The 12010-nt window shown below is 39.8% G+C and overlaps 1 protein-coding gene across 1 annotated transcript in view; it reads left to right on the top strand.

The window, feature by feature from the left end:
* The window catches only part of LOC125465602 (tomoregulin-1-like), a 215432-nt gene that overhangs the window by 182351 nt on the left and 21071 nt on the right, over positions 1-12010 (top strand). The window contains exons 6-7 of the mRNA XM_059638344.1: positions 104-252; positions 9222-9278. Of these exons, the coding sequence (XP_059494327.1) occupies positions 104-252; positions 9222-9278 (206 nt within the window). The remainder of the gene's footprint in view (positions 1-103; positions 253-9221; positions 9279-12010) is intronic.

Raw genomic sequence — 12010 nt, 5'->3', positions numbered from 1 at the left:
AGTGCAATTTGTAGCAATGTCCTGTGTAAAGATTCAATGTGATGTGCTTTGTACAGTGGTTTATACAGTTATTGGTACAATGAGCATTTTTTGGTTTTATCAGGTGTGTGTGCAATATAGACTGCAGCAGATTCAACTACAACCCGGTGTGTGCATCTAATGGAAAATCATATGATAGTCCTTGCCTTGTCAAAGAAGCATCCTGCCAGAGACAGGAATGGATTGAAGTAAAACGGCTTGGTAAATGCCAAGGTAAATGAATACATCTTCAGAAATGATGAATTGAGATGACATTCTCAGTTATTTGCTAAGATACAGACATCTGCTTTAGGTGACAAACATTCTGTAAAACATTTAATCAATTTATCCACATGCCAGATTTCAGAAATGATAAATTAAAAGTCATAGTTGATGTACCATTTAATTCACACGTAATGTAATTGTTGGCATTTCACCTAGTCTTTTTCATTTCCATTCGAATCATGCACTACCTCAAAAAGTTTTTAACTCCATATAGTCGTGCATTTCTGCCTTTTTGAAGCTATTGCATACTTCAAAATTACTATATTTTCCATTAATAATGATGAGGTTTTAAATGAAAATATGCCACTCCTTTAGTAGAACTTGTCAGCCTCTTTGTTCTCTTGTGAATCACTGGTTAGTGCATTAAGCTTGTCTCCAAGCATTAAAAGATGGCACAAAAGGAGAACTAACAGGTGCACAGCAGGAGGTTAAGCAATAGGACTGTGGCAAGGTTCAGTCTAGGGATGACCTTATAAAGGGCAAATGGATAGGGCCATACTTGCCAGAGATTCAATTAAGATGTATTAGGCCTATTCCATGCACATCAATCTCTCCCCACAGGAAATGAAATTGAAAAGCTGTTTTGAGATTGTCACTAGCCTAGGTGAAGAAAATCATTCTAAAAACATATAATTTTAGTTGTCAGTTTTGACGTGTTCATGAAAAAAAGCATGTGAGATTTGTTATGCTGTTGCAAATCACAAATATTACTTGTACTAACATTGTTTAGGACAAAAATATTTTCTATCCAAATTATACCCAACATAGTTGGATCTTTAAAACATACTGTAAAACAGGTGCTTGCATTATCACCCAAAATGAAGGGCAGGAATTGTGTATTCACTTCGAGCTGGAAACATACTAACCATCATATACGGTGAAGATAAACAAGAACATCTCTATCCATGCTGAAACATGAATGAGACCCTTTTTTACATGCAGCTATGCTTGAGGTCCTATAGATTGGTTTGCATTAAGGCAGATTCCAGCATTGTGGGCAGAACTTTAAGAACCTAAGTCCTAGTGATCATCCAGAACAATGCAATGCTTGTTAACCTGAATGTGGAGCAGTATAATCCTTCCTGCCTCCCCTATTAAGCACAGTCCTTATCACAGCTTCTCTCAATTTCAGGCTCATTGCTCCATCTCTAATTCCAGGCCCCTACCCCAATGCTTAGGTTACAACCAGCTCCTCTGCAAGCACCTGATCACACATATTTGCATTGATTTTCAATTGCCTATACCCTTGCCAACACAATGTCTCATTGTTTAGGCCCCATAATCCCCTGCCTTAAACTCACTTGGCGTCCTGAGGTTTCTAGAAATCTACACTGTGATCCAAGTGTCCAGCCTTTGAAATTCCAGACCCCTGACCTTAAACAAGAATTGCCTCATATCTTTTCCCCATTCAGAGCCCTACAATCTTATGGCACTAGCAGTGGTGTGATCTTTCTTTACCCTGGGGACTTTATGTGAAACCAGTTTTTTGTCACATTTAAGTCTGGGAACAAACATCAGCTGCAAAATCCAAAAATGGACAACCCTGAATCGCTAAAGTGGCAGAAACCACAGAAAATCATTTTAATTTACGTCAATTTCCTGGAGCCCCTGCCAATTTGCCATCAAAGTTACAGGTGAAAGCCTCCACAAAATTCTACCTTATTTTATATGGAGGCATAAGATAGTTACAGAGAGGAGAAGGCTTTTCAGCTCACTGTGATCATATTAGCTCTCACGAAGAGCATTTCAGCTAATTCCACTCTCCTGCTCTTCCCCACAGTCCCACAATAGTTTCTCAATTTAATTATCCAATTTACTGTGAAAATTGTGGTTGAATTTGCCTCCACTACACTCTCAGGCAGTGCATTGTGACATTAAACAAAAATTTCTTTATCCGTCATTGCTTCCTTTGCTTATTACTTCCAACCATGTTTTTTGAACCTACCAGCAATGGGAGCAGTTTCTCCCTATTTACTCCATCCTAATTTTGAAAAAAACGCTAGCAAATCTTCTCACAACTTACACTTATCCAAGGAATAGTGGTCCAGTTACTTGGAGCTATCTTTACAACCAAACGCTATCATGTCTGGAATTCTTATGCATTCTTTTTGCCCATCTCTAATCCTAAAAGCAGTGTCAAGAATTATATGATGTACTGTGGTTGAGGTTTTTATCAGTGTTTGAAATCAGTTTTCAATAACATCCTTATTTTTGTACTCTACCTGCTCTGCCAGCTGTAAATACTTGAGTGAATATGCCATCAGTGGCTCTGCCCCTGCACCACGTTTAGAATTGCATCATTTATTTCATATCGCCTCTCCTCATTCTTCCTCCAAAATGTGTCACTTTTCACTTCTCAGTATTAAAATGCATCTGCCTCGTGTTCGTCTTTAATTAGCCTGTCTGCTACCATTTGAAATGTATCACAGTTCTTCTCACAGAACAAAATTCAAATCCAATGCCTCTTTATTCATACTTAAGGATATCTTTTAACCATCTTTCGAACTTAAATAATTTATCTATCTCCAAGTTTCTTTGTTCCTGTGTCTTCTTTTGAGTAGTGCTTGTTCTTTATTCCCTGTCCTAACTTTTCCTGTAAAAATGTAATTTTTTACAATTCCCTGCATTAAATTCATCTTTCATATGTCCAATCATTCCCCTGCCTTATATCCACTTAAAAGCCATCACTGTCTAGCCTCAATATGTCTAGGTTTTGTGCCATCCTTATATTCTGAAGTTGTGCCCTGCACACCCAAGCCTAGGTTGCTAATATATATTAAGAAAAACAGTTACTCTTGAACAGATGCATGGGAGCCACACTGTATTCCTTCCACCACTTTGAAATAAACCATCAGGATGCACTGTTTCTAGTCACTCAGACAACTTTTGATTCATGCCGCCATTCTCTCTTTCATTCTATGGCTCTAAGCTCCATCCCTGTTTTGTAGCCCTGTATCAAACACCTTGTGGAACCTCTCCATCAACCACTTTACTTTCATCAACACTCTTCATTCACTTGTTGAAAAATATAATCACGTGTTAGACACGTCTTAGCCTAGCGGCTCCATTCTGGTTTTCATTTGCTCTGTAAATATATTCAAACAACTGTTAATTTTGTGCTGAATTAACATTTCTAAATGCTGTCCGTACACAAAGGTTAACTAGAGGGCTGAAAAAGAGTTGGAAGATCAGATGTAAACAGAATAATAAATATATGGTAGATTTTATGGATTTGCCAACAATGTGCACCAGGTCAGTGCTCTCATGGATTTTTTTCTATGGATTAATCCAAATTAAATTAAGATTGCCACCACTCACATTAAAAGAAGTGACAAAAGGAATAGCAAAAGCATTATACATATATATAAAAAAAATTAGACAAGGGAAAAATGCCAGAAGGTTGGCAGACAGCTAATATGATTTTTGTATATAAACACAGCGATTGAATGAGTCTAGGGAGCTACAGACCAATTACTTTAATGCTGGTGGCAGGAAAAATAATGAAATTCATACTCTAAAATATAATAAGAAAACAGAGCAAGACTGAAATATAATAAAGAACAATCAACACAGATTCCAAAAGGAAGGCTTGGCTTAATCAAACTTATTGAATTATTTGAATAAGTAACAAAAAGGATAGATAGGGTGGCACCATGGCTCATTGTGCCAGGGACCTAGGTTCAATTCCAGCTTTGTCTGACTGTCTGTGTGGAGTTTGCACATTCTCCCCATGTCTATGTGGGTTTCCTCCGGGTGCTCCAGATTCCTCCTGTAGTCCCAAGAAATGAAGGTTAGACAGATTGGCCATGATGGATTTTCCCATAGTGTCCAGGGATGTGTAGGCAAAATGGATTAACCATGGGAAATGTGGGGTTATGGTGATAGGGTTGGGGGGGTGTTGAGTTTGGGTGGGATGCATTTCAGAGTATCAGTGCAGACCCGATGTGCTGAAAGGCCTCTTTCTGCATTATAAGGATCCTATGATTCCATGATAAATGTAATAAAATAGATATAATATATTTGACATTCTAAAATATATTTGACATGTATTATATAGTAGCCTCAATGATTAACGTAGGGAGTCAGGGGACAATTAGCTGAATAGATAGCATGCTGTTTCCAAAATAGAAAACAGACAATGGTGACAAAGAAATTAATAAGATTGACAAAGGGTGGGAAGTGGTGTATCAGAAGGATCATTGTTGGGAATAGGGTCACCCATAATTTACAAATCGATTAGGAATCAGAAATTGGATTACAGTTGCAAATTTGTGTAGTCTTCAAGACATTAACAGGAAGACACAGGGTAGATAATCTGTTTCCACTGTTTGGGGATTCTAGAACTAGAGGACATAATTTGAAATTTAGGGTCAGATTATTCAGGAGAGTTGTTGGGAAGCACTTCTATACCCAAGGGTAGTAAATGTTTAGAACTCTCTTCCACAAATGATAGTGGATGCTAGTTTAGTTGTTAATTTTAAATCCGAGATAGAAAAAATTTTGTTAAGCAAAAGTATTAAAGGATATGGGCCAAAGACAGGTATGTGGAATTAGGCCACAGATCAGCCATGATCTCACTGATTAGTAGAACAGGCTTGAGGGGCTGAATGACCTCGTGTTCCAGGTGTAGAGCAACACAAAGTGCCTGCTTAGATTAATAAAGCCGTAAAATTAAACAATTTTGTTGCATTCATTTCCAAAGAGATAGAATTGAAAAGCAGAGAAGTTATGTTAAAATTCTCTCAAAACTCAGTTAGACCGCATTTGACGTATGGTAAACTGCCCTGATTTGCAATTTATAAAAAGGGAAAAGTTCATTGAAAGTATCATAGTGGAATGGAAAAATTAAACTCTTCAGGAAAGATGTAATGATTTCAGGTTGTTATTCATTAAAAAAAAAATTTTAAAAAAGGAGTGCTATCATAGAAGTCTTTAAGATTATGAAAAGTTATAGAACATAGAACAGTACAGCACAGAACAGGCCCTTCAGCCCACAATGTTGTGCCGACCATTGATCCTCATGTATGCACCCTCAAATTTCTGTGACCATATACATGTCCAGCAGTCTCTTAAATGACCCCAATCATCATAGAGAAAGTATTTCTGCTTGTGAAGGGAAAATGTAACTTCAGGCCATAAACGAGACGGTCAATAATAAATCCAATAGGAATTCAAGAGAACAAAGTGTGAAGCTGGATGAACACAGCAGGCCAAGCAGCATCTCAGGAGCACAAAAGCTGCCGTTTCAGGCCTAGACCCTTCATTGGAGAGCTTTTGTGTCTAGGCCCGAAACGTCAGCTTTTGTGCTCCGAAGATGCTGCTTGGCCTGCTGTGTTCATCCAACTTCACACCTTGTTATAAGAGAAGTCAATACGGATTGTATGTAATATTTGCTCAATCTTAAAACCTAAGATTATAAGATGTAGGAACAGAAGTAGGCCATTCAGCCTATTGAGTTTGAGCCATTCAATGAGAACTCAGCTGATTGGCAAATCAATCTGTAGGAAGTGATAAAGGGATTTATTCACCTTTATAAGTATAGTTTTAAGTATAGCTCTAAATCCTTTTAGTTTTATTTCTCTCTAATGATTTTAAAGCTTCTCAGACCGCACTTACTCCCATTGCCCATCAACCTTTTTCTTTCAACTCATTTGTGGGATGTGGGCGTTGCTGGCTGGGCTAGCATTTCTTGCCCATACCTAGGTGCCCTTGAGAAGGTGGAGGTGAGCTGCCTTCTTGAACCACTGCATTCCTACAGCTGTGGTTTGACCCACAATGCTATTAGGGAGGAAATTCCAGGATTTTGACCCAGCGACGGTGAATGAACTGCAATATATTTGGATGGTGAGTGGCTTGGAGGGGAACTTGGAGATGGTGTTGCTCCCATATGTCTGTTGCCCTTGTCCTTCTAGATGGAAGTGGTTGTGGGTTTGGAAGGTGCTGTCTGAGGATCTTTGGTGAATTGCTACATTGCATCTTGTAGATAGTACACACTGCTGCTACTGCGCGTCGGTGGTGGAGGGAATAGATGCTTGTGGACCTCCTGACACTCTGAATGAATTAGGATACAATTAGATGATACAATTAGATGAAACTTGTGGTGACACAAATTGCACAAAATTTATGGGGGGGATTACATTTTGTTGATCTATATTTTGGTATGGTGTACTTTAACACTTTCAGAGTTTGATGATCTTTACAGCTTTTATCTACCCTCACGTGTGAAGAGGTGCTTGAACGATAGGCTCCTTATATTGGTACACTTCTTGACCAGGAAGTTAGTGGAGTGGAAGATGTCACACTACCTGCGTGTACCTAAACATCATTTTGTCTCATTGCCCATAGCTGGTTGCACATTGATTTATGCCAGACTTTTAGAGTCCTGAAAAGAGAAATATTCATGCATAAATATGACATAAAATCACGGATGATTCAGCACAAAAGGAGACAATTCAGCCTACTTTGCCAATGTTAGCTCTTTGAAATTATTGTCCTATTAATTTAATTCCCAGTTTTTTTTCTCCGTGATCCTGAAAGGTTTGGCTTAAAATATATCCTTTATATATCTGTTGTTATAACCCATTTTATGTATCTTACTTATTTTTACATTGTATATTTCTAAATTGTATTCCCTTCAACGCGTTCCCAGTTGTAACACCTTTTTTCCTTGCATCACCTCTCTTTTTGTCAATTATCTGCCATTTTGTCAAAACCTTCATAGTTTTAAGTAACTTGGCCAGATTTCCCTTAACCTTTTATGCTCTAGCACTCAACCCAGTTTCTCTCGTCGATACAGTGTGGAGCTGGAGGAACACAGCAGATCAGGCAGCATCAGAGGAACAGAGAGTCGATATTTTGCGTCTTTTTAGGCGTTTCTAGGCCCGAAACATTGACTTTCCTACTTGTCTGATGCTGCCTGACCTGCTGTGTTCCTCCAGCTCCACACTATATCAACTCTGAGTTCAGCATCTGTAGTTCTTGTTATCTCCCAGTTTCTCTGGTCTCGACCTATAACTGAAGTTTTTCATAATGAAGAAAGAAGGACTTGCATTTATATCAATGTTTTTCAGCATCACTAGATGCCTCAAACCTCTTTATAGACAATGTAGTACTCTTAAAGTGTAGACAGTGTTGTAAGAGTAAATTTCCCCCTACTGCCTAAGACCTCGAGACCTTGACATTGTTACTTACGTGTTCCAGAAATGCAACAGAGTAAATAAATCCAGCAATGTTTTCTAGATTTTAGGCATGAAATCCTTGCTTTCGTATTGTGTTCCTCAAAGATTCCATTTACCTTTTTAGCTGTCATCTGGGAAGATAAGTTTGTATAGATCCCCAGTTTCTCTGTTCCTTCAAAATAGTATGATTGGGTTTATGTGAGGGATCTCCTCACTTTTCCTATCGCAATATATCACTTTTAGCACTTTCCTGTATTAAATTTCATCAGCTGTATATTTGCCAATGTTACCAGCCTACCAATGTGTTTTCCACTACATTTCTGATTTTGTGACCTCTGCAATTCTGAAGTTATGCTCAAATCCATCTCATGAATATATATTAAGCAGAGCAATGTTCCCAACACTGACTACCTAGGGGACACATTCCTCCCATTTGACAACAATTGCTCACATGGCTCTGCTTTTGGTCCTTTAATCAGTTATCTATCCATGTTACCACTGCTTCCTTAATCCGGGGAATTTCAGTTTCCTATTTATACGAAATTAACTGCATTGCTGTTGTCAATCCTATAAATCATTCATAAACAACTCAATCATGTCAACCAAACACGACTTTCCTTTAACATATCGATGCTGGTTTTCATTAATATCAATTAATTTTATTCCAGATTATTGTTTCTAAAAGTCTGTATCGCTGATGTTAGGCTGATTGATCTGGAATTGTTGATTTAACCTCATTATTTTCTTTTTGGACAGGGGTGTGACATTTGCACTCTACAGTACCCCTGCCAAATTCAATAAGAACTGTGGCCAAAGCCTCAGGAATTTCCATTCCTGCTTTCTTTAAGCAATGTAGAATGTTTCCCATTTGGACTCAGTGGTTTTAGAAAATTCATATGTGCATTTAATTGTACACATTTTAAATACTCCCTCTATTTTATTCAATGAAATTTCTCTATAGCTTTCTCCACTACTATGACATTGTAGTAATTACTTATTTGGTCAAGATGGATACAAAGTGCTGATTTAGTACCTCAACCCCAGGTCCTCTTCCACAAGATGTTCTCCATTTTTGGTTTTTAATCCATCATATCCTTCCAGTGATGACCATTTTTCTAATTATCTGTTGAAAAAAGAATTTCAAGTTATCTTCTATGTGTTCCAGTGCCATGTAGTTTATAATGATGTGTTTCATATAATACATTTGACTGAAGAAAATACAGAAGAGGCTCTGACAGGAGCATGTGCAGAGGTATTTCATGACCATTGCAATAGCATCTCCATTTTATGGCAATCTTGTCAAACATAGATCAAGCCCCGAAGTATGTGTTGATAAGATGAAAGTAATAATGCAAGGCAAACTACTTAAATTGTTCTGCAGTTAGTTAAAAATGTACAATTGTCAAAGACTGGTAAGTGGTTTATGGCTACCCTGGAAAATTGTGTAATGGTTTTTGTGGCCATTATTTGTGCTGTCATCTTAGATGAAAGGTGACTACACAATAGTAAAAAAAGAGTCTAATTCCACTTACATGTGGAGACCATGTATCTAGTTCCTATCAGAATATCAATCAGAGGTTCCAGATGGTCAACCTGAACCAGTAGCTGGATATGGCCACATAATGATAATGCAGAAATGAAGAAAGAAAGATAAAAATATATCCAGCCTGTTTGTCCCTTTCAAATAAGAGGTAAGCCAGCTTGTTGACAATGTCCTTATGCATCAACTTTTTTTTTAAGATGACACTGCTTCTTTGGGGAAAGACAATGGATTTCAGCTGGGTACAGAAGTTAAAGGTAAGTGGTGGAAAAGCTATACATGATTAACAACATTCACTGCATGCTGTGAAGTAATAATTATTAGTCAGCAACAAAGAGTACGACAAGAATCTGGGAAGACTGGCACAGAAACAGATCTGCACAGCCCTTAAACCTGGCTAAAGTGATCTCACCAAATACATTGCAATGCATTTTTAGTAAATTGATCAGAACTCATCCTCTGATTAGAATTGGATTGTATTGGTTGTGGCCTTGACCCAAATGGCGTGGTCAAAGCTAAGTTCAGCATGTGTTAGTGTCTTAAATGCAAGACCACTTTCGCCAATTTTGAGGTCAGTTTTCTGTGCTGTTATTTTTTTTACATTTTGCTGGCATTTTAGAAAAATATGTTCTTCCACATTTAGTGTGATTGTTTGTCTCTGAATAATGAAGGAGCTTAAAATAGTAACAGAAATAGAAAATGATGGAGTAACTTAGCAGGTTTCGCAGCATCTGTGGGGAGAAGGTACAGTAAACATTTCGGGTGCTGTGATACTTCAGCAGAACTTTGAACTATGAATGTTGCTCCAATGAATGATCATGCACCCAAAGTGATGACTCTACTTTCTCTCCACATATGTTAAAAGACCTGCTGAGTTTCTCCTGCAATTTGTTTTTGTTTCAAATTTCCAGCATCTGCAGTTCTTGTTTTTATGTAAAATAGTAGCATTTTCTGTTAATTCAGCATAAGCCTTCTATTAATCTGCCAATTCCCCAGTGGAACGTGAAATGCTGAAGAAATATAACACATGAAAATAGAATACATAAAACTCAACCTTTGCCTATCAAGGAGGAAGAAACACGTCAAGTCTGGGGATTTGTTAAAATCTCAAGCTTAAGTTAAAGAGGGGATTTGTTTACAAGCACCATAAATAAAGTACATTGTTTTGCAGTAGTATAGGTGATAGAATGCAATAGTAGTGATGCTAGAAACAGTAGAGTCAAACTATTCCCATTTGATCTAATGTTACCAACTGCAGTTGTAGCCTTGGTAGACCTGCATGGCAGGGAGCATGGGCAACAGGTTGTGCTCAGATGAGGCCAGTCTCAGATCATTTAGACATTGCCGGTGTCATTACAGATACTAATTTAAACATGTATTCATGAAAGGTGGAATTTTCAGCCCGTCAACTGGCTTTGAGGCAGAGATTGGTGCTGGTAGGCTGATAAAACGTGACACTTGGCCTTCCCATTACCTTCCTGTCTCAATTGTACAAGGTCAATTGAGGCACTGGGCAGCTCAACTATATCAGTGATAATGGGAACTGCAGATGCTGGAGAATCCAAGATAATAAAATGTGAGGCTGGATGAACACAGCAGGCCCAGCAGCATCTCAGGAGCACAAAAGCTGACGTTTCAGGCCTAGATCCTTCATCAGAGAGGGGGATGGGGTGAGGGTTCTGGAATAAATAGGGAGAGGGGGGAGGCAGACCGAAGATGGAGAGAAAAGAAGATAGGTGGAGAGGAGAGTATAGGTGAGGGGGTAGGGAGGGGATAGGTCAGTCCAGGGAAGACGGACAGGTCAAGGAGGTGGAATTAGGTTAGTAGGTAGGAGATGGAGGTGCGGCTTGGGGTGGGAGGAAGGGATGGGTGAGAGGAAGAACGGGTTAGGGAGGCAGAGACACGTTGGACTGGTTTTGGGATGCAGTGGGTGGAGGAGAAGAGCTGGGCTGGTTGTGTGGTACAGTGGGGGGAGGGGACGAACTGGGCTGGTTTTGGGATGCGGTGGGGGAAGGGGAGATTTTGAAGCTGGTGAAGTCCACATTGATACCGTTGGGCTGCAGGGTTCCCAAGCGGAATATGAGTTGCTGTTCCTGCAACCTTCGGGTGGCATCATTGTGGCACTGCAGGAGGCCCATGATGGACATGTCATCTAAAGAATGGGAGGGGGAGTAGAAATGGTTTGCGACTGGGAGGTGCAGCCGTTTATTGCGAACCTAGTGGAGGTGCTCTGCAAAGTGGTCCCCAAGCCTCCGCTTGGTTTCCCCAATATAGAGGAAGCCACACCGGGTACAGTGGAGACTTCACCAGCTTCAAAATCTCCCCTTCCCCCACCGCATCCCAAAACCAGCCCAGTTCGTCCCCTCCCCCCACTGCACCACACAACCAGCCCAGCTCTTCCCCTCCACCCACTGCATCCCAAAACCAGTCCAACCTGTCTCTGCCTCCCTAACCTGTTCTTCCTCTCACCCATCCCTTCCTCCCACCCCAAGCCGCACCTCCATCTCCTACCTACAAACCTCATCCCATCTCCTTGACCTGTCCATCTTCCCTGGACTGACCTATCCCCTCCCTACCTCCCCACCTATACTCTCTCCACCTATCTTCTTTTCTCTCCATCTTCGGTCTGCCTCCCCCTCTCTCCCAGCTTAACTATATGCCCAACTAACAGTAGGTAATCCAGCAGTTTTTATTGGATGGGCTGGTGTCGTCCTTTCAGTGTTCGTTATGCCGAGAGAAAGCACCCACCACAAGGTCATCATCCTTCACTCCCTCCCCCACCCCACTTTAACTCTCAACTTCCCGCCTCTCAAACATGGTGACCCACCTGCCTCATCTCCTTTATTGGGACCTGCCCACTGATGGGCCTCTCTGCATCTCAGAACTCTGCAACCTCTCACTATTTAGATAATATGTTTTGTTTTTATCGTTTCTGTCATAATGGACAATATTACACTTCCCACATTGCCTAATCACTCAAACTATCTAT

The sequence above is a fragment of the Stegostoma tigrinum genome, chromosome 2 (assembly GCF_030684315.1).
Source record: "Stegostoma tigrinum isolate sSteTig4 chromosome 2, sSteTig4.hap1, whole genome shotgun sequence".
NCBI lineage: Eukaryota > Metazoa > Chordata > Chondrichthyes > Orectolobiformes > Stegostomatidae > Stegostoma > Stegostoma tigrinum.
The sequence above is the reverse complement of the archived record's forward strand: the minus strand, read 5'-3'. Positions and strand labels throughout refer to the sequence as shown.